This window comes from Amblyomma mixtum, chromosome 6, assembly GCF_055824585.1.
Source record: "Amblyomma mixtum isolate Tamu chromosome 6, ASM5582458v1, whole genome shotgun sequence".
Classification (NCBI taxonomy): domain Eukaryota; kingdom Metazoa; phylum Arthropoda; class Arachnida; order Ixodida; family Ixodidae; genus Amblyomma; species Amblyomma mixtum.
In genome coordinates, this window is record NC_143017.1 from 51,902,248 (window position 1) to 51,924,923 (window position 22,676).

At 45.1% G+C, this 22,676-nt stretch overlaps 1 protein-coding gene across 1 annotated transcript in view; it reads left to right on the top strand.

Moving 5' to 3' along the window:
- Positions 1 to 22,676, top strand: part of LOC149339103 (V-type proton ATPase 116 kDa subunit a 1-like) — a 52,348-nt gene that overhangs the window by 27,953 nt on the left and 1,719 nt on the right. The window contains exons 12-18 of the mRNA XM_089547921.1: positions 1,163 to 1,299; positions 11,900 to 11,978; positions 12,060 to 12,178; positions 14,037 to 14,259; positions 15,832 to 15,936; positions 16,357 to 16,594; positions 21,407 to 21,578. Of these exons, the coding sequence (XP_089404047.1) occupies positions 1,163 to 1,299; positions 11,900 to 11,978; positions 12,060 to 12,178; positions 14,037 to 14,259; positions 15,832 to 15,936; positions 16,357 to 16,594; positions 21,407 to 21,578 (1,073 nt within the window). The remainder of the gene's footprint in view (positions 1 to 1,162; positions 1,300 to 11,899; positions 11,979 to 12,059; positions 12,179 to 14,036; positions 14,260 to 15,831; positions 15,937 to 16,356; positions 16,595 to 21,406; positions 21,579 to 22,676) is intronic.

A 22,676-nucleotide genomic window follows, 5' to 3' on the forward strand; every position in this document is an offset into this window, starting at 1 on the left:
AAGAGAGCCTGCCAGTGGGTTAGCAGTTGGTGGTGCATATCTAGCAGGCACTGCAAATGCAGAGCTGCTTTGGGGACAGTGCTCTGGAGATGAGCAAACTTTGTTTTCAGAGCGGGTCCTGCGGTGCCGAGGTAGCACCCCTATCACGATTGTTTTTATATTTTGTGGACTCTCTTTTATACAGGTAAAAAGATCCGCATAAATGGTACCTTGTCGTAAACATTTCAGTCTGCTGTTGTCCACCACAATGTTCAACTTGCAAATTGACACTTTTTGCCCGAAGTCATTATTTTAGATGTTAGTGTTTGCTAAAGAACTAACTTTGCAGAATAAAAAAAAATGCTGCTGACTGCACCACGCTGCTCTCAATGGCATTCGGTTGTTCATTCACCTAGGACACCATTCTTTCTTAAAAACTTGGTTACATTTAGCTGGGGCACCTGTTATAGCCAATATCTGGGGTTCTGTCTTGTTAGTTGATTGCAAAATAGTTGTAGTAGTAGCTATGAATGGCGCCGCATATATGTTCTGTGAAGCAGCTTTGGACATTAAGTTGGCTCATATGATCAGAATCTAGCACTTCAGTGGCTGTTGTGTGATAGCTAAGGGGACGATTTTTGCATTCAATACTGTTTAAGCTTTCAGTTGTGTTTGATTCTATTTTAATCTCTGCTATTCGTGCGACTCGGAATATATTTCATCTGGACGTTTTCTTCTCAAGAATTGTCAATGTCATCATGGGGCTTCTTGAAATTGGAACTGTGACATTTAAAAGAGAGAGGATGAACTGGGTATCATTGTATTGGGTCAACTGTGCTGGTTTTTCAAGTGAAACGATTTGTTCAAAACTTATTCCCCTTTCCATAAAGCCTAAAATGGTTGCTGGATTCTGTAAAAGTGTTAACTTTTTAATGGTTACATCAGCAGAGATACTCACACTTGAAGTAAACTGAGCTTTTATTGAACAGATTTACTTTCCTTAAATAACCAGCCTTTTTTTCTGTCTCTTTTTATGTACAACTCCTAATGCATCTTTTTTTTTACATCTACATCAGAATTTAAGGTGATTAATTAATTACAAAATAAAACCTTGCATATGAGTCTTTTCGGTTGTGCTGCATTGACATTAGCCCCTGGGTTCCTTCTGCAATGCGTGAAACAGATTTGGAACACCGTTTTTGGCGGCCGCTACATCATCCTGCTCATGGGCATCTTCAGCATCTACACGGGCCTCATTTACAATGACACCTTCTCGAAGTCCTTCAACATCTTCGGATCTTCCTGGTTTGTCACAAAAAAGTGCGTCCCGATGTCTTTTCATGGCTCACTTAGCATTTGCTAACCAGGTGTGGTTAAAGAGACCCATCACTGAAATTTGAGCACCCAATTTTTTTCCCCACAGCGGAGAGCCTATCTAAGGTGCTCAATTCTGCAACGGTTTTGTTAAAAACTTTGCTGAAGATTTTTGCCACGAATATTTTGATCAGTGCATGCGTCTGTTTTTATCCCAAGCAACCACCGATATCCTTCAGACGGCCGACAGAGGTCTGTTTCGGATGTTCTGTACGTCCGCTGAGCATCCGCAAATAGCCGGTAGACGTCCGTCGGCCGTCCGAAAGGTGGCCAAAGGTATACGGTTCGCCCGCCGACGGACGTCCATTTGAGTACGTCCATTGGCGGATCTTCCTCGAATATTCACATATATGGTGCATGCGTGCTTTTTTCACTCCGCGCGATGCAATAAAACCAAAAAAAAATTTGATGCATAGCACGCATATTTTATTGTGGTTGATGATACACCAGCAGAGCAATGGGTTACATTCGGAAAATTTCTTAAATGTGACTCTTCAAATGTGGCAAGCTTGGGACACACATCCGTAATCTTCCCACCCACAGGATTTCTGAAATAAAAAAGAACGCGGCAAACATCAGTCATGTGAAATAAATGGCACAATGCAGCAGCCGAAGTAAAAACATATTGAAACCAATTAATAGAAGTGTTTAATGCTGCAAGTATAAAAGACAATGCACTTTAACAAACACCTCAATAAGTATAAGGCAGTAACAGCTCTCACTTTTCCACACCATATTTGACAATGTATCTGTTCTTTATTTATTCTCATGGGCCTTAGGGCACTAACCTGCGCAGCACTGTACGCGACTGTGCACAGAAAGCCGCAAAGCTTCCGTTGCGAACCACTGCGAACTACACGTGTTTCCTATGGTCTGCCTTTCGCGCGTTGTCACTCTTTATATCCTCCTGAGACCCGAACTGAATTTGAGTGCACAAAAACTTTGTAGGGTTTCAGAATAAGCTGGTAGGAGTACAAAGGTGAAAAGTGAGAGATATTTTCTCAACAGAACTAATAGTTTCAGCTCAGCACGATGTCCAATATATTGGACACTAGGACTCAAGCCGTATTTTCCCAACCAGTGGGCGTGCCACAAAATACTTCAGATAAAGCTGTGAAAGTTGTGCGAAAAAAATACTTTATTATGACAAAATTCAAAGTAGCAAAATATACGTCAACTGAATAAAAAAGTTTCGCTGTGCTCACTTGCTGTGTGCCTTTTCGAAGCATCTTCTGTCTTTTGTTATGCAGAACTGCTGACATTTTGTGCAAAAAAACTTTGTTTTCATGGAGCACCCCTCAAACCTGCCGCGCGCAGCGTTAGCCGCGTCAGACAGCCTTGGGAAGTGGTAGGCACTTTTGTTGGTCTCTCCTCGTCGAGCTTGCTTTGATGGTGGGCTCCACTCAACTTCACTGTCACTCTCTGTTTCTTGCTTTTTTTTTCCTTGATGTTTCTTTCTTCTTGACGTTTCTTGGATTTCTTGCTGTTTTTGGATCGGCAATAGTGTCGTCGTCGCTGTCCGATAGGTCAATGTCTGATGTGTTGGAGGCCGCCGCGGTGGCTCAGTGGTTAAGGTGCTCGGCTGCTGACCCAAAAGACGCGGGTTCGATCCCGGCCGCGGCGGCTGGAATTTCTTTGGAGGAGAAATTCTAGAGGCCCGTGTACTGTGCGATGTCTAGTGCACGTTAAAGAACCCCAGGTGGTCGACATTTCCGGAGCCCTTCACTACGGCGTCTCTCATAGCCTTAGTTGCTTTGGGACGTTAAACCCCATAAACCAACTAAACCAACCAACTGATCTGTTGGCTTGTGCAATTCTTTGTAAAACTGCTTCGGCCGTCTCATGAGGAACGCGAGGCCTGTCTCCTACAACAAAAAAGACGTTATTTTGTCCCGAGCCGTTAAATACCAGCAGTATTCGTTTACAGTTAATGCGAAAGCCATCTCAAAAGCGCGGTCAAAATAACCGGGCTGAGTCCCAGCGTCCAACGTATTGGACACGTGAAATCAGATTGAAAGCACAAAAAAGTTAGGTCACGTAGAGTTATAATTATGATATCTACATGTTTTCTGTTCTATTTTTGTTGATATCCAACAAAATTTACGCATTCAAAGTACGTAAAATCGCAGAAACAACACTTACTTCTCCGGCAGGTGCCATAGAACGCCGCGCCGCTGAACGCCGCCGTTTTCGAATTGTTTTGGCGGGAAAGTGAGCAGTTTAATTTCAAAAAACGTGCACAGATGGCGCCACCAGTTGTCGAATGTATTGGACAAGTGGGTTTTATGAAGATGAATCTTTCGGCGCGGGAGTACTGGCTTAAAAGCTAATGTCCAATATATTGGACAAATTGCCATACACGGGTCTCAGGAGGATATAGGCACAGTGAACATAGCGATGCCTTAAAAATTAACAAGATGCGAAAACACTCCGTCCCGCAACTTTGAAGAGGAGTGGGAATTAGTCGCGCGAGCTGAGGTCTCGCGCAGCTGTGTGATGTAGGCTCCCGAAAGTGTGAGAACAGCACACACTTGGGGAATCCATCTCCTCGCGCTTACTGCTCCCACTGTCCTGTGAACGAATGTTATATGAGCATGCTGCATTGTCCTAGAAGCAAAGTTCCAAGAAGTGTACTGGATACATACCTTGGTAGGCAATCCCATGTGCACTAAGCCTTCTTTAAACCAAGGTCGACGCAATACGGGATTCCGGTGTTCCAAAAGAGCTTCAGGCGCTTCCCGTATCTTTCGAATTGCTTAAGTTACATGCTACTTTCGTCCACAGACCGAACAAAGCCACACATTATAATAACAGAGCTATAAAGCTCTGCGCGACAGCACTACGCAGCAAATCAACAACAGCGCAGCATAGCGCAGCGCTACGGAGCCGTACTGATGGATTGGATTGGACTGACCGCGAACTGACATCTATGATGATGGTGATAGCAGAATGCACGGGAGTTTTGATACTTACGAATGGTTTCAATGGCAAGTTTAGCTAGCAAAACGGTGGACATGTCGCACAACTCCACTAATTTGGAGAAGTTTTATAAATATAAAACTAGTCATTAGTTCTTGCAAAATTCTGCAGCACCTGCTTCTCCTCTTAGATAAATTTAGCTCGTTGGCGGCTCTTGCACTGCAGGTAGGAGTGGAATCGTACCAATTTACAAACATCTTCGTGTCAAACCCTCCAACGGATGTAAATAAAACAGTATACATACACGAAAGACGCGAATTTTCTGTGAAATAAAAAACGTCCATACTCATGGCCTGGGAAAATACTCAGCCTTACATCATTCGGACGTACACCTCGTCTCTCATGCGGATATACAAAAGTGGACACTGTCTGTACGTCTGGCTGATGTACGAATACGGATATCCGAAATCGGATTGCGTTCGTACGTCCGATCTCGGCAAAGGACGTTCGGATCTAGCTCGTACGTCCGACGGATATCTGTGGTTGCTTGGGATGTAACCCTGTACTAGAAACCATGATCAGCGAGCACAGTGGCAATGGTATGTTGGCAAAAGGGATGTGCCAAGGACTTTGAAAATCTCACCCGCCATCAGTCATCAGAGACATTTTTAGTGTAGACTAGATCCGCTTTAGTCTCCACACCCAAAACTGTTACTGCTCAGTGATGTGTGCAAGTGGACTAGCTCTCCTGAAAGAAAAAAACAGTTATATTTTACTGCATGAAAAAAGCAGTAGTATTACAGTGAGATGTTATCACATCGTGGGATACTGATAATGGCACGGTTTAATTCTATTTAGTTTATTTGATTTTCAGTGCCGAATTAAAATTGTAAATCCTCGCAAATATTTTACTTTCTGCATAATATTAGGACACATTGTGGTCAGTAGTCAGTCCCTTTTACTGCCTTCCTGGTTGCCTACATGAAAGCATATTTGGTGCTTTGTAGAAAGACAATATTGCATCACAACTTGTTCCTAACAGGTAGCTGTTTTCGAGCCCTTACACGTTTATGTTTTTTTTCTGACGACAGCACACTTGTGCACTAAACTGAATGTTGTCTGAAATATGACATTTTAGATTTTTTCGCATAATTTTCTAGTTTTGTCTGCAGTAACGAAGCTGCTTGGTGTGGCTGCTGAAATACTTGAAATAAAATGATTGGTTGGTTTATGGGGTTTAATGTCCTAAAGCGACTAAGGCTATGAGAGACGCCGTAGTGGAGGGCTCCGGAAATTTCAACCACCTGGGGTTCTTTAACGTGTACTGACATCGCACAGTACACGGGCCTCTAGAGTTTCTCCTCCAAAGAAATTCAACTGCCGTGGCCGGGATCGAACCCGCATCTTTCGGGTCAGCAGCCGAGCACCATAACCACTGAGCTACCGCGGCGGCTTGAAATAAGATGAGTACCAACTACTGTGCTTTTTGTGGCACCACTATGCAGTGCCAGCCAATAAGCCACAATGCTTTTGTTTGCTCTCTGGAAGGCACAGCCTGAATGACATAAAAGAAAACAGATAACAAAGGCACTACTTTAAACTATAGCTTTTTTCAGTGCGCAGAGTGCACCCAAAACAACTGTTGTGCGTTGTTTGTATGGGTTGCGGTCGCTGTGAATGTTCCCACATTATTCATCTTTATTCAAGAATTCGTCATAACGGGAGTTTTCTGTATGTATAATTGGAGCGGCAGGGAAATGTCATTGTAGCAATCTTGATAAGGTAATAAAGTGAGCAAGATAATTGTACACTGGAATATTTGAACAGCATATGGATCAATCATGGTGTTAATGATGTTAATGAAGTAATGGGTCTGATGCAATTAAGAATGAGGATGCAACAAAAGCCTCAAAACCAATGTAAGGTTCGAGGAGGATCAAGCAACTACTTGAATCTAGATAGTGTATATCGAACTTCGAGGGAACTGTGGAATAGTTTGGTGTATCTATAATCTGATGTATAAAAAATGGCAATAGATAAGCTTACCTGCAACCTAGAAACGAGAATATATTGCACCCATGCTAGTGACTCACTTTTGCGGCGCTGTGCTGCCGGCTGTGCACAGCTCGCTAGGCGTTGCTACTTCTAACCTGCTTCACATTGAAGCTGCTGCAGACTGTGCTTTGGAACTAACCACTGCACGCCTATCATAAGATGTGTAATCCTGTTACCAGTACACTGTAAATATAATAATTGCTCATTAAAGTAGGGCATTAGTTTCCGCAGAGTCTTCAGCAGCGAAGCACACCACTCGAGGGCCACTGCTAGGCTTTAGTTAATCACGACTGCGATTTGGCATGGAAAGCGAGTACGAGACAGGCCACATACCACATGTTCACTTCGTTGCACAGTTTCACAGCACTGTAGCGATACCAGAAGGTGTCAGAGCAACTTGGGGGAGGAGCTGCAGCACATGCTTGAGAACCCGAACAGGCAATGTGGAAAGGTAGAACTAAAAGACTTGCCACGATTAGGTATGTAACACTAGATTCAGTGATGGCTGTTTGCAGTGGTGAGCATAATATTGTTTTTTCAGTATTGTTGTGTGATGTCACTATGCTGTCACTCGTGACATCACTCACCACTCAGTGTGGTGGAGTGTTGCAGTGGCGTCATGTACACAGTCACTGGTATATGCTGACCAGTCAGCATAGTGCACAGTGTTGCACCGACATAATGAATAAACAAAGCTAAAGATGAGGACGAAGAGCAAACAGGACGAGCGATGACTCACAATTAACGTTTATTGAGGAAAACGCAGAATATACCCAAGCCAATCAGCACCAAAACCACACCATCATCAAAAACCAAAAACCATGTCATGACAACTCCCTACACATGCCCTGTTCAAGAAATCTAACCTCATTATCTGTTAAAGCAATGGAAGGGTCACTGTCACATTCTTCCCCTAATCTCATGATATGTTTGGCCTCTGATTTCCCAGGTGATCTTTGCCGAATGGGCATTTGAAATAACTGTCTGTGATAGAAAAGGATGGCAGCCATTACACCCCTTACGAGAGTTTCCCAGTCACGTCATAATAAGAACGTGTGACAAGTTGCTGAAAAAAGTAAAGCAGTCGCGCACAGTTTTGTGGGAGCAGGAGGGGGTTGGACAGAGAGAAGCTAAAAGACATGTTGTTCTGCCACTGTCAGCAGAAACACAAAGGGCGGCGCTGCGGTGGCAAGAGTCGGCGACGTGGGCGGCTTTACTGGTTGAAAAGGTAATGATTCGTTGGCAGAGGTCGATGACAGCACCATACTCCCGCAGAACAATGCCGATAATGAGATCGCGGGAGCAATTGCACAGAACTACACAACTGAAGACGAACGTATTTCTGAGAATCTGAATGCAAGCCGTGCAAATATACCCTTTGGGGTAACGAGATGACCACCAGCTGTACGAAGATGCACCACAGAACAAGGCGTAAGCACTTTTTTCAGAAGAGTCGCCAATTTATCACTCATAATTGAATAGTCGGCCCCGGTGTCCACTAATGCACTGACTCTGTGACCGTCGTCGAGAACAACAGGTATGTCCAGAGAAACGGGGCTGTCTAGGTCGGATGACGGTGCCTTCTGTTCATGGAGCGTAGCGGCGGTGATGGGAGCTCTTCAGTGCAGCGACTCCCAGCGACCTCACCCCCAAAGGTCGCTGGTCTGTTTTCCCAGCGAGGGCTAGGCGAGCGATCCTGTGCTGCTCGCGAGGAGCTGTGGGGGTTCGGGGAAGAGCGCCTCGGAGATGATGAGTGCAGCTGATGCGGCGCGCGAGCTGAAATTCGCTGTTCCGCTAGGAAGTCTTCAATGGCAGGGGGCCGATGGCCAAACTGGGGTCTGGGCGAATCGGCTCGAAAGCCCTGTAGACCGAGGCACCGATAAGAGCAATGACGGTAGAGATGACCAGGTTCTCCGCAGTGAAAGCAGAGTGGCTGGTTGTCAGGCGTGCGCCAGACTTCGGCCTTCTGCAAGGGCACTCGGTGATCGTCGAAATACTGCACTGGTGGCACTGAGGACAGCGGCACAGGAGGCGTTACCGGAAACGGAGGGGATGAAACGGCAGCCGGGTGCCTCGCAATTTCAGCATAGGTGGGGCGGTGGCAGTCTCCTGGTAGAGGGGGTGTTTCGACAGCAGGAGCCCTGAACGCCTGTTGCACCTCCTCGCGAACAAGAGCAGAAATGGAACCTAGCGTAGGCTGCGAAGGGCTGCAAAATTTCAGGACCTCTTCACGCACGATGGTGCGAATCAGTTCGTGCAGATCCTCAGGGTGGCTCCCGGAGGTAGCAAACAATGCGGTGACAGCAGCAGCATGCACAGGCCGGTTGTAAGTCGCAGAACGTTGTTGCAGCACCTTTTCCATCGTTGTGGCCTCTGTAAGGAATGCAGCAATGGTCGATGGTGGGCTGCGCATGAGGCCTGCGAAAAGCTGTTCTTTGACGCCATGCATCAAATTGCCGGAGTTTATTTTCTTCGGGCATGGCCGGGTCAGCTCTCCTGGAGAAGCGCTTCATGTCCTCAACGTACATCTGAACACTTTCATTCGGCAGCTGGATGCGAGATTGTAGTGCACGCTCAGCTCGTTCGTGACGATCCACGCTTGTGTAGGCCTCCAGCACCCGACGATGGAACTCATGCCACGAGATTAAAACGTCCTCTCGGTTTTCAAACCAGGTGCGAGCACCATCCTCGAGGCTGAAGTAAACGTTTCGGAGTTTGGCTGCGTCGTCCCATTGGTTAAACACAGCTACGCGTTCAAAGTGAAGGAGCCAGTCCTCCACATCCTCAAAAAGTTCCCCACGGAATGTCTTGGTAATCCGCGGAGTCGGCAGGGTGTAGTGGGATGGTGCGGCAGCGGCGGTTTGCAGAGGAAGAGGAGCGGCTGTCGCCATGGCGCTGCTCTCTAATGGTCCAACCTCCGAAGGCAGTCCCTGGATCTTCCGACTGAAGCGATGTACCGGGGTGTCAAGCGGTACAGGTTGTTGTGAAGGTGTAGGTTGCGCGCACAGCCAAGGGAAGAACCACAAAGAAAAGACACAGAGACACACACAAGCGCTTGTGTGTGTCTCTGTCTTTTCTTCGTGGTTCGTCCCGTGGTTGCACAACCTACACCTTCACAACATCATGTACCAACTAGGCCCAACCGAAGTTTTATTGAAGCGGTACAGGGCTGGTGTGACGGCTGCCTGGAGGGGTCTCTTGCATGGGCTCACAGGCACCCAGCACCTCCACCAGACTGTAGCGTACTTGTTGACGAAGGGGGCTTTAATACCAGGCACGAAGACGGACAAGGCCAGGCAAGCTGGGGCAGTAAAGGCGACAGATTCCTCATGGCGCGAGCCCTACTTCGTCGTCGTCAGCTATGCGCCACCTGGCAATACTAGGTGGCAATATGTACATAGCCTATCACATAATTTGAAGAATGTGGCCAGAAGGTATGATGTTGGTGTGGTCTTCTCGGCACCAAATAAGTTGTGGAAAATTTGTAGCATGGTAAGAATAAAGCTGCAAAAAAGGTTCGGGAAAAAAACACTTGTCGGGTGAAACATGAGTATGCTTATGTTCCTTGTAAAGTGGGCGTGGTATACAGGATTCTGTTATCTTGTGACAAAGTGTATGTGGGTCAAACTGGCAGATGTATCAATGTTTGGTTACGGGACCATGAGAGATCATTAGAGATTGGTGGGGGTCGAATCTGGTTGCGCACTGTAAGGGGTGTAATGGCTGCCATCCTTTTCTATCACAGACAGTTATTTTAGATGCCCATTTGGCAAAGATCAACCCGGAAATCATAGAGGCAGAACATGTCATGAGATTAGGGGAAGAATGTGTCAGTGACCCTTCCATTGCTTTAATAGATAATGAGGTCAGATTTCTTGAACAGGGCATGTGTAGGGGGTTGTCATGACATGGTTTTGGTTTTTGATGATGGTGTGGTTTTGGTGCTGCTTGGCTTGGATATATTCTGTGTTTTCCTTAATAAACGTTAGTTGTGAGTCAGTGCTCGCCCTGTTTGATCTTCGTCCTCGTCTTCAGCGCTGTTTATTCATTATGTCACCGTACCAACTAGCCCAGATGTCTCTTCCGTTACGCCAACACTGCTGAATTGGGAAACATGCCCTTATTTAAGAGACACTAATGACAACTCCATTGATTCTGTAGCTCTTCCTGGCCGTGTCATCCTGCAGCAAAAGGTGCATTTATCGAGAAAAAGGCATTTAACAATTTTCTCGCCATTCGATTCAAACTCTTGACATCCACACTGAAAAGGACTCCGTGTTCACCAACTGAAAGTGAATGATAGTGTAGCCTATAGCCTTCGGGATCCGTGCAAGGAAAACTGTGTTGATGCACCACAGTTTACGCTATTCTTGAGGTTATAACAACTCACATTTTTGGTGAGAGTGGTCTCCTCGTGATTAGAATTTGGTAATCTTTCGATACAGGTCAACATAAGTTTTTCCTCAATGTCCCTATAAAAGCTGCCACTGTAAAATTTACATGAGGAAGGCTAATGTTAAACAGCCTGGGAAGGGAAGAATTTTTCAGTTTGATATGCAGTGAGGTACTGGAAGTTGCCTAGGCCATGCGGTAATTGCAGATCTGCACCCCGAGGGGAAAATAATTGGGACAATAGCGTGGAGTACATTTTTCAGGCACCCTGAGGTCATAAATTTGCCAATGTCACACGGATAGAAAGAATGTGATAGTTGCATTTCGCCGGTACCATATTTACTTGCGTAATGGATGCACTTGCATAATGAACACACCCCCCCACTTTAGTCGTCAAAAAGTGCAGCTTTTTCCCCTTCTCCCAATGAACACACCCCACTCTTTTCGCACACAGTCCGCTGCTGATGATTGTGAAAGCTAGCAGGCGCCCTTTTGTGATTGCTGGAGCCACTAAGGTATACTGTAAAGCACCATCTTCTGTGGGTATCGGTAGAGTGCTTACTTTATGCGGCATCATGGGCTACTGTGCAAGTTATGCATGCTGGTTTAATACAAAAGTTGCAGACTACTCTTGCGGGCATGGAAACCATGCTGTAGAGAGAGTATTTATTCAAGCAGCCTATTTCTACAACACTGTTTTTGCCAGGTGAATATCTATCTGAATATTTTACCCCACTTATGAATGCACCGTCCAAATTTGGAGTTTTTTTAGAAGAAAAATGTGTCCATTATGCAAGTAAACCCAGAGTAAATACAGCTGAAGCCTAGAGAGTAACAAAGAGGCTTGAGATTAGATTGTGGACTATGCAGTGAGCTGTGGAAAAGAAAATGGTAGATGTAATTTCAAGAGACCGGAGGAGGAATAGCATTCTGAAAATAATATGACATAACCGACAGACAACAGCACAGTTGTGGAATCGGCAGGGGACACGGGGCTGTGCCTGGTGCAAGGCATACTTGGTCAGTAGGAGAGGTCTTAGTCCTGTGGTGGATGAAGTTAGGCTGACAGCGATGAAAATGGCGGTTTTCACTACATTTTAGATTGGGAGTGAATTTGCCTTTTACAATGAAACGCACCACATTGGACTAAGCGCATCATTTTTTTTTGTTCTACCTTCAGGGCAAACTACCATGAGAACGAACAACTAGACCCAGTGGACAACTTCATGGGATCACCCTACCCCTTTGGTGTGGATCCTGTAGGTACCCTTGCATTATGCTTTGCATGTGTTCACTTAAAAGTGCACGCTCTCAAAGCATGTGAATTTTGGTCAACGCAGGCATGGCAGCTGGCCACCAACAAGATCCCCTTCACTAATTCGTACAAGATGAAGATGTCGATCATACTGGGCGTGTCTCAGATGCTCTTTGGAGTGTTCCTTAGCCTCTGGAACCACAGGTGAGTGGAGCAGTCTCGTTTTTACTTGATTGATTTCAGATGAGTTGTGAGCCAGTTTTTTTCAACCAACACAATCCATTCATGCACCACGCTAGAAGTGCAGTGGCAGAATGTCCAACCGTACCTATCAGTATTTTAAAAATGGCCTCAGAAGCATGGGTAGCCAGGCTTTAGCCTAGGCCTACTGGTCTCAAGGCTTACACACTGAGGGGATCGACTGCCTTCAGGCTGCCAATGCCTTTGTTGCTTGTCCTCGCAAACACCTGTCCAGCACAGGCCACATTGTCAATTGTGACTATGCATGATTTCATAACCAGTTCGAAAGCTTTCATAAGCAGTTTCATAACCAGGAACGAAAAAAGCTTGCCATTAACTCGAATAGCAGCAATGAGGAACAAACTGCTGAGCCTATCTAAGCCAGTCGGTCCAATTGATTCTGCTTGAATCCAAGATTGCACCTTCTAAGGTGGCACGTTCCACAATGGCGAATAGAGGGAGATGTTTCTGGCAGCACTGCTTGCTCGTGTCTGTAAAATCTAACTTTTCATATCTACTGGGCCTTAATGTAAAGAAATTAGCATAAAAATAGAGACAAAACACAAGAGAGGAGACACATATGACGATTAACAAATGTTAGTCGTGAATATATACACGTTCCTTTGAGGCGTGTGATGGTTCCCCAGCAAAATTTGAACTATCGTACCTGAATTATTGGAATCCGAAAAATCTTTTGCCTCCTTGCATTCCTTTCCATCCCAGGTTGCTTTTAGGAGAAAATGCATAGTAGACTTAGCGAGAGTTGTTAGGTTCTAAAACGAGGACTTAAATGTGATAAACAGACTAACATTTTGAAAACTCGGATTTTTTAAACTGGCACATGATAGCCTTAGCTGAAAATGTAAAATCCAGTAGAACAAACATTTGGCACATGACAGCCTTAGGTGAAAATGTAAAATCCAGTAGAACAAACATTTGGCACATGATAGCCTTAGGTGAAAATGTAAAATCTAGTAGAACAAACAAACAACTAAACACCCACTGAGTGCAGTTTCTCATGATGCAAACTAATGTGCTTGGACATGACCTGGGGACAAATTCATTATCTCCTTTGGGTGGAGTGGTGGCAGGCTGTCATCTCTTGACCATCTCTAAGAAATGCACTGTGATGGCCTTTAGACTAAGCTAATGCAGCCTGAAGGAGATCAAACTACTTCCCACACAAATGACGCTTTCAAAGCATTTGCTTCATTTGCTGTTATAGATTATCAGTTGCATTCCCTCATAGATTTGACATGCAGACATAGAAAGGTTGCACTTACAAGTCACATGTTACCTTTCATCCTGGGCAATATTACTTTTATTTTTTTTGGCTGTAGGGGCATCATGGTTAACATGAAAATGATATCCAATATAAAATTCATCACCGGAATCATACAAATGTCCAACCCTAAGCTGCGGTACCGTGAGTAAAACTTGACGGTTTAACAATAAAACTTGTTGCTAGTCAATAACTTGAGTTGTAACAACCCAGCAAACCAAAAACCTCTCAGAGACGTCTAGCTAGACTTCTCTGAGAGGTTTTTGGTTTGCTGGGAAGCTTTAACCTAATTTTTTCACAAAAGCTGACTGAGCAGTTCGTCATCACTGAAGGGCTGAAGTAATTGACAGATTATGCAGAAACTGTGGTATTAAGGTAAGCCGCAATAGGTTTATATACAGGCTCTCGATCCTCTTTAGTGAATGCAGTGCACTTACTTTTCTGTAATGCAGTTGCTGTTGCACTGGGGTGCATCCATGGAGAATGAAGCGGTTGTTTGGGAGCAATGCTAATGGAGCTTCCGCTGATCTCGTTGCGCAGGTTCTTCAACAACATGGCCAGCGTGTGGTGTGAGTTTGTGCCCCAGCTGCTGTTCCTGTGCTCCATCTTTGGCTACCTGGCGATCACCATCTTTGCCAAGTGGACCATCAACTTTGGCAAGGACACCTACTGCGCGCCCAGTCTCCTCATAATGCTCATCAACATGTTCCTCTTCTCCTACCCGTCCGAGCCTTGCTACCAGGCACAGTTCTACAATGGACAGGTGAGGAGGAGCTTGAAGGGTTTTAGACTTTAAAAGGAACATGCTTGCATGGAGAGGGCTGTAAATTCTATCAGATTCGATGGTAGAAAAAAATTTTGGGGTTTGACGCCCCGAAGCGACTCGTAGGCTATGAAGTGCACCATAGTGGAGGGCTTCGGTTTAATTTCGACCACCTGGGGACCTCTCATGGGCGCCTTTTGCACTCCGGTATTGACCCTGGGTCCTCTGGCTCAGAAACTTAGCAACGTAACCACTGAGCCACTGTGGCAGATAGATTTGATATTCCATCATCCATAAGGTTGAGGTGAGCGAGCACCGTCGGCTCAACATGCGCAGGCTGTGGCGAGGCGCGGCAAGTCATGTGGCATGACATTGGAGCCAAGCCTCTGCTCCTCCTGGTTTGAAGGTCACATGACCTTCAGCTTTGTATGGGAGGAGTAGAGCTTCTCTAAAAGTACTATTTGTACACCCCTGATACTTTAGGTAACATGTGCATATCAAGGTGCAGTATATAAAAATTAATATGCAGAAAGGCAAAGTAATGTTCAACAGTCTCGGAAGGGAACAGCAATTTACAGTTGATAACGAGGTGCTGGAAGTGGTAAGGGAATGCGTATGCTTAAGGCAGGCTGCTGATCCAAATAACAGGAGCGAAATAACTAGAAGGATAAGAATGGGGTGGAGTGCATATGGCAGGTTCTCTCAGATCATGAATGGCAGTTTACCAATACTCCTCAAGAGAAAAGTGTATAATAGCTGTATCTTACTGGTACTAACCTAGAGGCAGAAACTTGGAGGATAACGAAAATGGTTCAACTTAAATTGCGGACCACGCAGCGAGCTATGGAAAGGAAAATGATAGGTGTAACGTTAAGAGACAGAAAGAGGGCAGAGGGGGTCAGGGAATAAACGTGAGTTAATGACATCCCAGTTGAAATCGAGAGGAAGAAATGGGCGTGGGCAGGTCATTTAATGTAAAGGCAAGATAACCGATGGTCCTTAAGAGTAACGGATTGGTTTCCAAACGAAGGCAAACATAGCAGGGGCTGGCAGAAGGTTAGGTGGGTGGATGAGGTTAAGAAGGGTAAGGTTAAGATGAGATTAAGATGAGGTTAGGGCAGCTGGAGCTGGCGCAGGACAGGGTTAATTGGAGAGATATGGAAGAGGCCTTTGCCCTGCAGCGGGCATAGTCAGGTTGATGAAAAAAAAAAATCTGTGGCCCCATTGATGCTTTTTTTCTTTCCTTTTTCACACTTGGGCAATGTCTGGCCAGTGGTTGCCCTCTTCACTATTCACAGTAAACTGGTGGAAGTTGGTGCTTGCATGTCTCCTGACCTTCTCATGTTCATGTCTTCCCTTGTGCTGTAATCTTGAAATCATGTAATATCAGGATCAAGGTTACTGTGTCAGGATGAAAGCTGGAGAGAGGCACTTTTTTATTAGTGGGGTTTGGGCTCTGGTGGTGTATACATTGTGACTGCCTGCTAAAGTGCACACCAAGGTTATTCACTGCCATGTTTGCCCTGGCACGAGCTGGCAAGGCCCTTATTTTGCCTGTTGCATTCTGTGCAGAAAGGGCTGCAGAGCTTCCTGGTCATCTTGGCAATGATATGCATTCCCTGGATCCTGCTTTCCAAGCCCTTCTACCTGTACTACAAACACAAGAGGGCAGTCAAGGTAAAGCCTGTGGGAGTTTCCTGAATGCCACTTCTGGTCTGGTCCTGAATGTGGCCAAATCCCATTTGTCACCTGCATCCTGACCACGAAAAAGTAGATTTCTGGCCTTGAGAAGGAGTATGCCACTGATTTGCCATTGAGAGTGCTGCGATAAAAAAAGATTATGTAAACCTTGCCATTATAAGTACTTTCCCCTCATGAGCTGGTACAGAAATTTCAATAATATATCACAGTTTTAATGGTAAGCAGCATGCCCTCATTGAATCATGAAAACTACTGTGCAACCACTTGGCTCCTTATCACTCACTTCCTGTCGGTATTGGTAGTATCTGGATCAAACTGTAGCTTTCGTCTCATATGCCACCAAGCACGGGGACCACCCTAGATGGATCTCTGGAAGTTCCATCCACCCATGCCCAGGCTGCTGCTCATAGCTCAGCACGGCCCGACAAGGAAGCTGAGGACAGCACACTGGCCAAGGCTTCGAAGGCCGCCGCTGGTGGTGGTGGAGGCCATGGTCATGGTGATGGGTCTGGCGAGTTCAACTTTGGAGACACCTTCATCAACCAGACCATCCACACCATCGAGTACTGCCTCGGCTCCGTGTCCCACACCGCATCCTACCTCCGACTCTGGGCGCTCAGCCTGGCGCACGCACGTGAGTGCAACAAAGCCTGCTGTAGGCTTCATGCAGGTTGCTTGGAGAAGTAATGGATGTGTTAGTTGGGGTAAATGGTGGGCAAATGCCCTCATGTTCACTTTTTTCTCGCAGACACCTCTAAGACGGTGTCCCTCCCTCACCTTCCTCATTATTTCACAAAGTTTGCTCACTCTTCCTCAACCCTCATGCTTGTACTACAAAAAATAGCTGCTCTCCCACATCCTGTGACCATGTGGCTGCACTTTGATTTGTGTGAATCAGCAATTATTCTCTTGTTTTAAATCTTAATCCACCTTGGGGGATTCCCCCAAACACATCCTCACTAGTGATGCAAACTGTCGGAAAATTGATTATCAATAGTATCTATAGAAAAAACTATCGATAGATATAGACTATCAATAAACTATCGATAGTCTACGATCGATAAACTATCGATAGTATTACTAGCGATAGTACCACTATCGAGAGCAAGACTATTGATTATGAAACTGTCAATAATAAGACTATTGATGGTAACAATATTGATATTATGCATTTGTTGGCCAGCGATATAACCAAAACATTTGTGTTACTTGGTTGGTTTCACGGATCATGAGGCTTAACATCACAAAGAGACTCAAGCTATGAGGGATGCCGTAGTGGAGGTCTCCGGGTAAATTTCGACCAGCTGTGGTTCTTTAACATGCACTGAGGCAGTTCGGAAAAATACGTGGAACTGCATTCGTCGAAAGAACAAACAGCACAAGTTGTGCTGGCTTATACGACACTGTCGTACACTGCAGACGTCATCTTGCTGACGTAACCGCTGCAGAAATGCTTTTCGCACACATGCTTCGCAACTAGGACATTTGCACGGTAACATTTTATTCAGCAACTTTATGTAGGGAAAGTCTGCAGAGCTCGATGACGCGTACGCTGCGAAAACGGGCGAGTCCTGTCAGTTACTCATACCATCACCTCCATACCACACACTCGGGAAACCAAGTTTAGGATGCAGTGGGTAAGAATGGTTGACTTTATAAAATCGATAGTTCTCTATATAACAAGTAGTATCGATACGGCTATCGATAGTACTATCAATAGAACTATCGAAAGTACTATCGATACTATCGATACTACTATTGACAGTCTTATTTACCATCGATAGTATAGTGACCCAACTATCGATAGGTTTTCCATCACTAATCCTCACCCATTCTTTTGACAGCTTTGTTACTTTTTCTGGCTACTAACATATGTCGACAGTATTAAGAGAACTTTGAAGTGAAAGTGTGAAAATTTTACGGTTTGATAAAAGTTTATACATATAGAAGTGGAGTTGAACCCAACCATATTGCTTGGTTCATTCTTGCCCTAAAGCACTTTACATGGCACTCCACATGCATTGGCATTAGGATAATTCTAGTACCCACAATCTGGCCAGTGTGCCTTCCTAGCTGCTCTTGCTCCAGAACTCAGTCCCCTTTTGCCATTGTGTGGGCATAAGAGGAAAAAGGAACGGATAGTGCTGCTGCTGCCAATGTTCATTTGCAAGCAGAAAACTCCAAACACAAGAACGAACAGCACGCCCTGTGAAATGTGTGCGAGCGTTCCGGTACGAAATTACTCTGGACGCCCATCTTGAGTTATGTGAGCACAAAACTGTTCCAGGTTACTGCCCTTAGGCAGCCCGTACACTGGTACCTAATCGTAAATGATTTTCAGAAATTGCACTGCTTATCATTGGGAGCAAAAACTTTCAACGGACTTCATCTATTCTTGTGCTGAACTGCACTGTGAAGTTTTGTGCCCCCCCCCCAGAAAAAAAAAAATGTTTAACAATGCATCTAGGGTGAGATTCCACTGCGACTGCACTACTCTTCGAGGTTTTGCATATCAAGAAAATGAAGATTTTCTCCAAATAACACATTTGCTTGACGACACAAGCGCTGCACCCGCTATAGAAGAGTAGGCCTAGAAATTAATAGCTGGATCATGTAAACATTGCATCCAGATGAAGTGGAACACTGAATAGGCAGCCTGGCTGCTTTGTTGACTGGAAGATGAGTGAACCACAATTGGCACTGTTCGAGTCCTGTTTGAAGGATTTTGTCCTTGCATTTTTATCTTTAGTATTTGTATGTGTTCTTTCTCATATTTGTGTGCTGTTGTGCTATTTTGCATGTCATGTTACAAGCTCGCCCAATCTGCCACTTTATTAGTTGATATCACCATGTTCACCTCTCATCTTTTTGTAATTAACCCCAGCCAATTTTGATAGAACAGCATAAACTCCAGATGCATTTTAGAAAACTGCTCTTCGTTTAGTTCTTTAATGCACCACATGAACTTCTGTTCACCTCCTCAACCTTCCTCACAAAGGAAAGCAGTGAAAGCGCTCCTGAAATTCTTAAGGGACTCGGGGTTGTATTCCTGTCTATAATCTTGTAAGTTTTCAGTGCGCGCCCTCTGTCTCCGTGACATAGTGGTCGCTGGACACTTAGAAAACTCATTTCATTGCCGCTTTTTTCCCTTTTTTCCCCTCTGTTCCCCTCCCCAAGTGTAGGGCAGCCAACTGGGCATCGCCTGGTTAACCTCCCTGCCTTTCCGTCCATTTCTCTCTCTGTCCACCTCTTAAGGTTTAAAAAGACACTAAAGGGGAATACAAAGGCAAGCTAGACTGATAGGTTAGCGTCACATGATAGCAAATTTATAAGTCAGAAAACTGCGTAAAAGCGAAGTACATGGGGCGCCGCTATGCGCAAATCTGTGAGACTGTGGCTGTGACATGTCAGTGCACTTTCTCACGGAATGCAATTTAGCCATCCATGGGCAATTGCTGTCTAAACATGAGGAAAGCAGCGTGAGGAGCATAGCCAAGAATGCAGAGAGTCTCAGTTAAGGTACCTCAGGACAGACAAATTGAAAGAACGGCTAGACTCAAAAACGAGCGCTGAATCTTTTGCCTCACATTCTGTGCACTCAGGCTGCATGTGGCCATTGTATGCAGCAAGCTGTCAAAAGCATTGGAGCTCTGCTTTGCTTGCCAGGCAGCCGATGAAGCAATTTGAGCAGTTTGATTCTATCTTCAGCCATGGAATCAGCTAGTCTGTGCAGGCTGTGGGGGTGTTCAGAGTTTGCAAAGTGTCTGCTTTTTTTGTACGCACTCATGCAGACACATGCATTCATGTGCACCATTAAAGTGTTTGTGAAGCACAATGCGAGTGCGTTGTCTTCCATAATTTCTGCGCAGTGGAAGGGCAAATATGCTTTTATATGTGCTAAAACACATCTGAGAAGTACCACATGTATGCACCATGACCTCTCATTTGACGAAGTTTCCCTTCACGGGTCATCATGCATGCAGTATGCGAGGAACAGAAACGCAAGACCTGATTTTAGCGCTTCTTTCATCGCATAGTTTCTTTCAAACCTATACAACCTATTTCTACCATACGCATGTGTTGCAAGGTCTGCAACATCTGCTTTTGGTGGAGGTGACTGATGCAGCCTGCACTTGCATTTTGCTGCTGTGTTGGCTGCCTCGACTGGTGGGTTAGTTAGTTTCCGGCAGTGTTTCTTGTCTTTGGAAGTGACACCTCTGGTTGATTGGATAGCTTCACTGCAAATGCATCATAAGATTACCTAACTGAGCTTGTTTATTGTGGGCGGTTTGAATGTGGAAGGGTTTCAGGACTTTCATTTGCAATTTTCTCAGCAACACAGCCACCTTCTGAGCAGAAAAAACGTCGTTAGTGTTCTTGAGGAATAAGTTATCAGTCTTGCTTAGTTGATATATCCTGATGTGTCCTTTTAATCATTGTAAGCGTTAGGGTGACTGCTTCGAAGTAAAGTTGGGGCGACTGCTTTGGAAGCTTTTGTGTCTGAAATACAGCTATATGTGCCTCTCTAATCCAACTTGAAGGTTCTAGTGAACCAACAGTTAACCCATACCTAGCTTCTTTTAGACGGCCACACCGAGTGGCTTTTTTTCATTCCAAAGTTGTGAACTGTGGCGTATGTAACGAGCGCAAGCCGTGTTTACTGAAATGTGAGAAACTGAATAGTTGTCTGGGTCGTATTGATTAACTGATGCACATGCCTCTACATTTCAGGTAGTTCCTCGATAGACTGTATTTAAGCAGAACACATCTGCCAATCTGAGCATTCTGCTTGGATATGCGTAGTCAATTAGGCAATGTCAGCCAACAGTCGGCTCCCTTTGCTATCTTCATCAGTACTCGTGACCGTGAGTTATTTTAGCATTTTGATGCAGTACATTTTCTGTACAGCTATTATGAAGTTCCGAATGACTGCCTTACTAATAGAATGTTTTGTACAGTTCTGTTTACTTGTAGTAAAGAGTTTTAGCATACCAGAGATGTGTTAGCGTGGATGTGTGCCAGATTAACTCATGCCTGCTGTGCACATGCAGTGGCAGGTGCATGTGCAACCTTGCAGCACATCCTGCAAGTGTGCGTGCTTAGGAGGCATATGTTAATCTAGTTTGCTTCTATGCTAACATGTCTCCAGTATACTAAATCTCCAGAACAGTCTCACGATGAGGTCGTGCTTGTGAAGGTGCCCTTGTTTGGCTGGAACACACATTGTTCAATGCCATTGTGCATGTGTCAGGCATCACAGGAAATCTGAAATCTGGTAGTGTTAAGGAACATTGCAGGATGCAAGTGCTGGTGATCGCTTTGTATCTGAAGAAGTGTTGACAAGCAGTGTGCTGGCGTGCAATCTTTTTTTTCTTTGTAAACTCTAGTAAGGTAGTTATGCGACTCATTGTGACGGCACGCTTTGGACCACGCGCCCATTATGCAGAGCTCTCGGAGGTGCTGTGGAACATGGTGCTGAAGACTGGCCTGATGCCCTTGAGCGCTGTCGGCGGCTTCGTCATGTACATGACGTTTGCTGCCTGGGCTGTCCTCACGGTGGCTGTCCTGCTCATCATGGAGGGGCTGTCCGCCTTCCTGCACGCTATGAGACTCCACTGGTATGACTCTGCTGCTTATTGAGCCTTGGCAAAACGCTAAAAGTTTTGAAGGCAGCTCTTCTACGTCGTTTCAAAGAAAGCAAGATCTTGAATGTGGTACCTTGCCTCAGTACCCTAAAAGGTGACTCAACATAACAGAAAAAGAAAAATGGTCATCCCTGCCATCTAAAGGTCCATTCCTGACAAATGGCTTTTCTTGTTTGCGAGAAGACATTTGGAAATGCACCAATGATTATAGCGATCATCAATGGCCATGGCCTCAGGCACCAAGTAGCGCCCACTATGCTACCTGCTGCACTGATATCAGTTTTACTCTCCAATCCAGGATAGAGAAGTAAAAATATCTTGAAGAATAGATAAATCATAGCAAGCATGAGCAGGCATGTACAAAAAGCATCAGCAGGCAATAGTCTGTGCACATAGACACAAAGGTGTATGATTTGCATGTGTGTGCACGTGCACATGAACTGTCTGTCCTCTGAAAGTTCTGTAAGGTAATCTCAGTATGACATATCAACTGGCCCCATTCCAAGCTTTAACACACATTGCAAACTGTTCAGGGCGAATAGGGACTTCAGCTGCTATTGTCCCCAGCTGCTGTGGCAGCTTGTTGAAAATCTGAAGTTGGTGTACTGTATTACTCGGTCTTTTGCTTCAAGCAAATGATGCTATACGAGCATGGCTGTGCTAGCTTTTTCACATTTGCAAGTAAAGTGCATGTTTGGGCTCCACTAGAATAATTTCAGCTAAGTATGCTGACAGTTCAGGCCTTAAGCTGGTTTGCTGCAACATGCAAATGATGTGCCAGTCTCTCCTGTGTTATGTGTAGAGACTGGAATGCCTGCAGTGATCAAAGAAAGCCATTTTTTTTTTCTCTCAATTACTGCGCACCACAGTGAGAAGCTGAGGATCTGCTTGGTGTGGACAGAGTTGATGGCGACTGTGAAGAGAAACCAGTGCATGCTATGGCTGTTTTCACCAGTAAATGGCTCCCCCTCTTCCAAAATGTACAACTAAAATTCTTTCGGTTTATTATTACAGTATTGTTGTGATTTGCAGGTTCTAGAGCAGTGATGCACCCATGTTTTATTGCAAGTG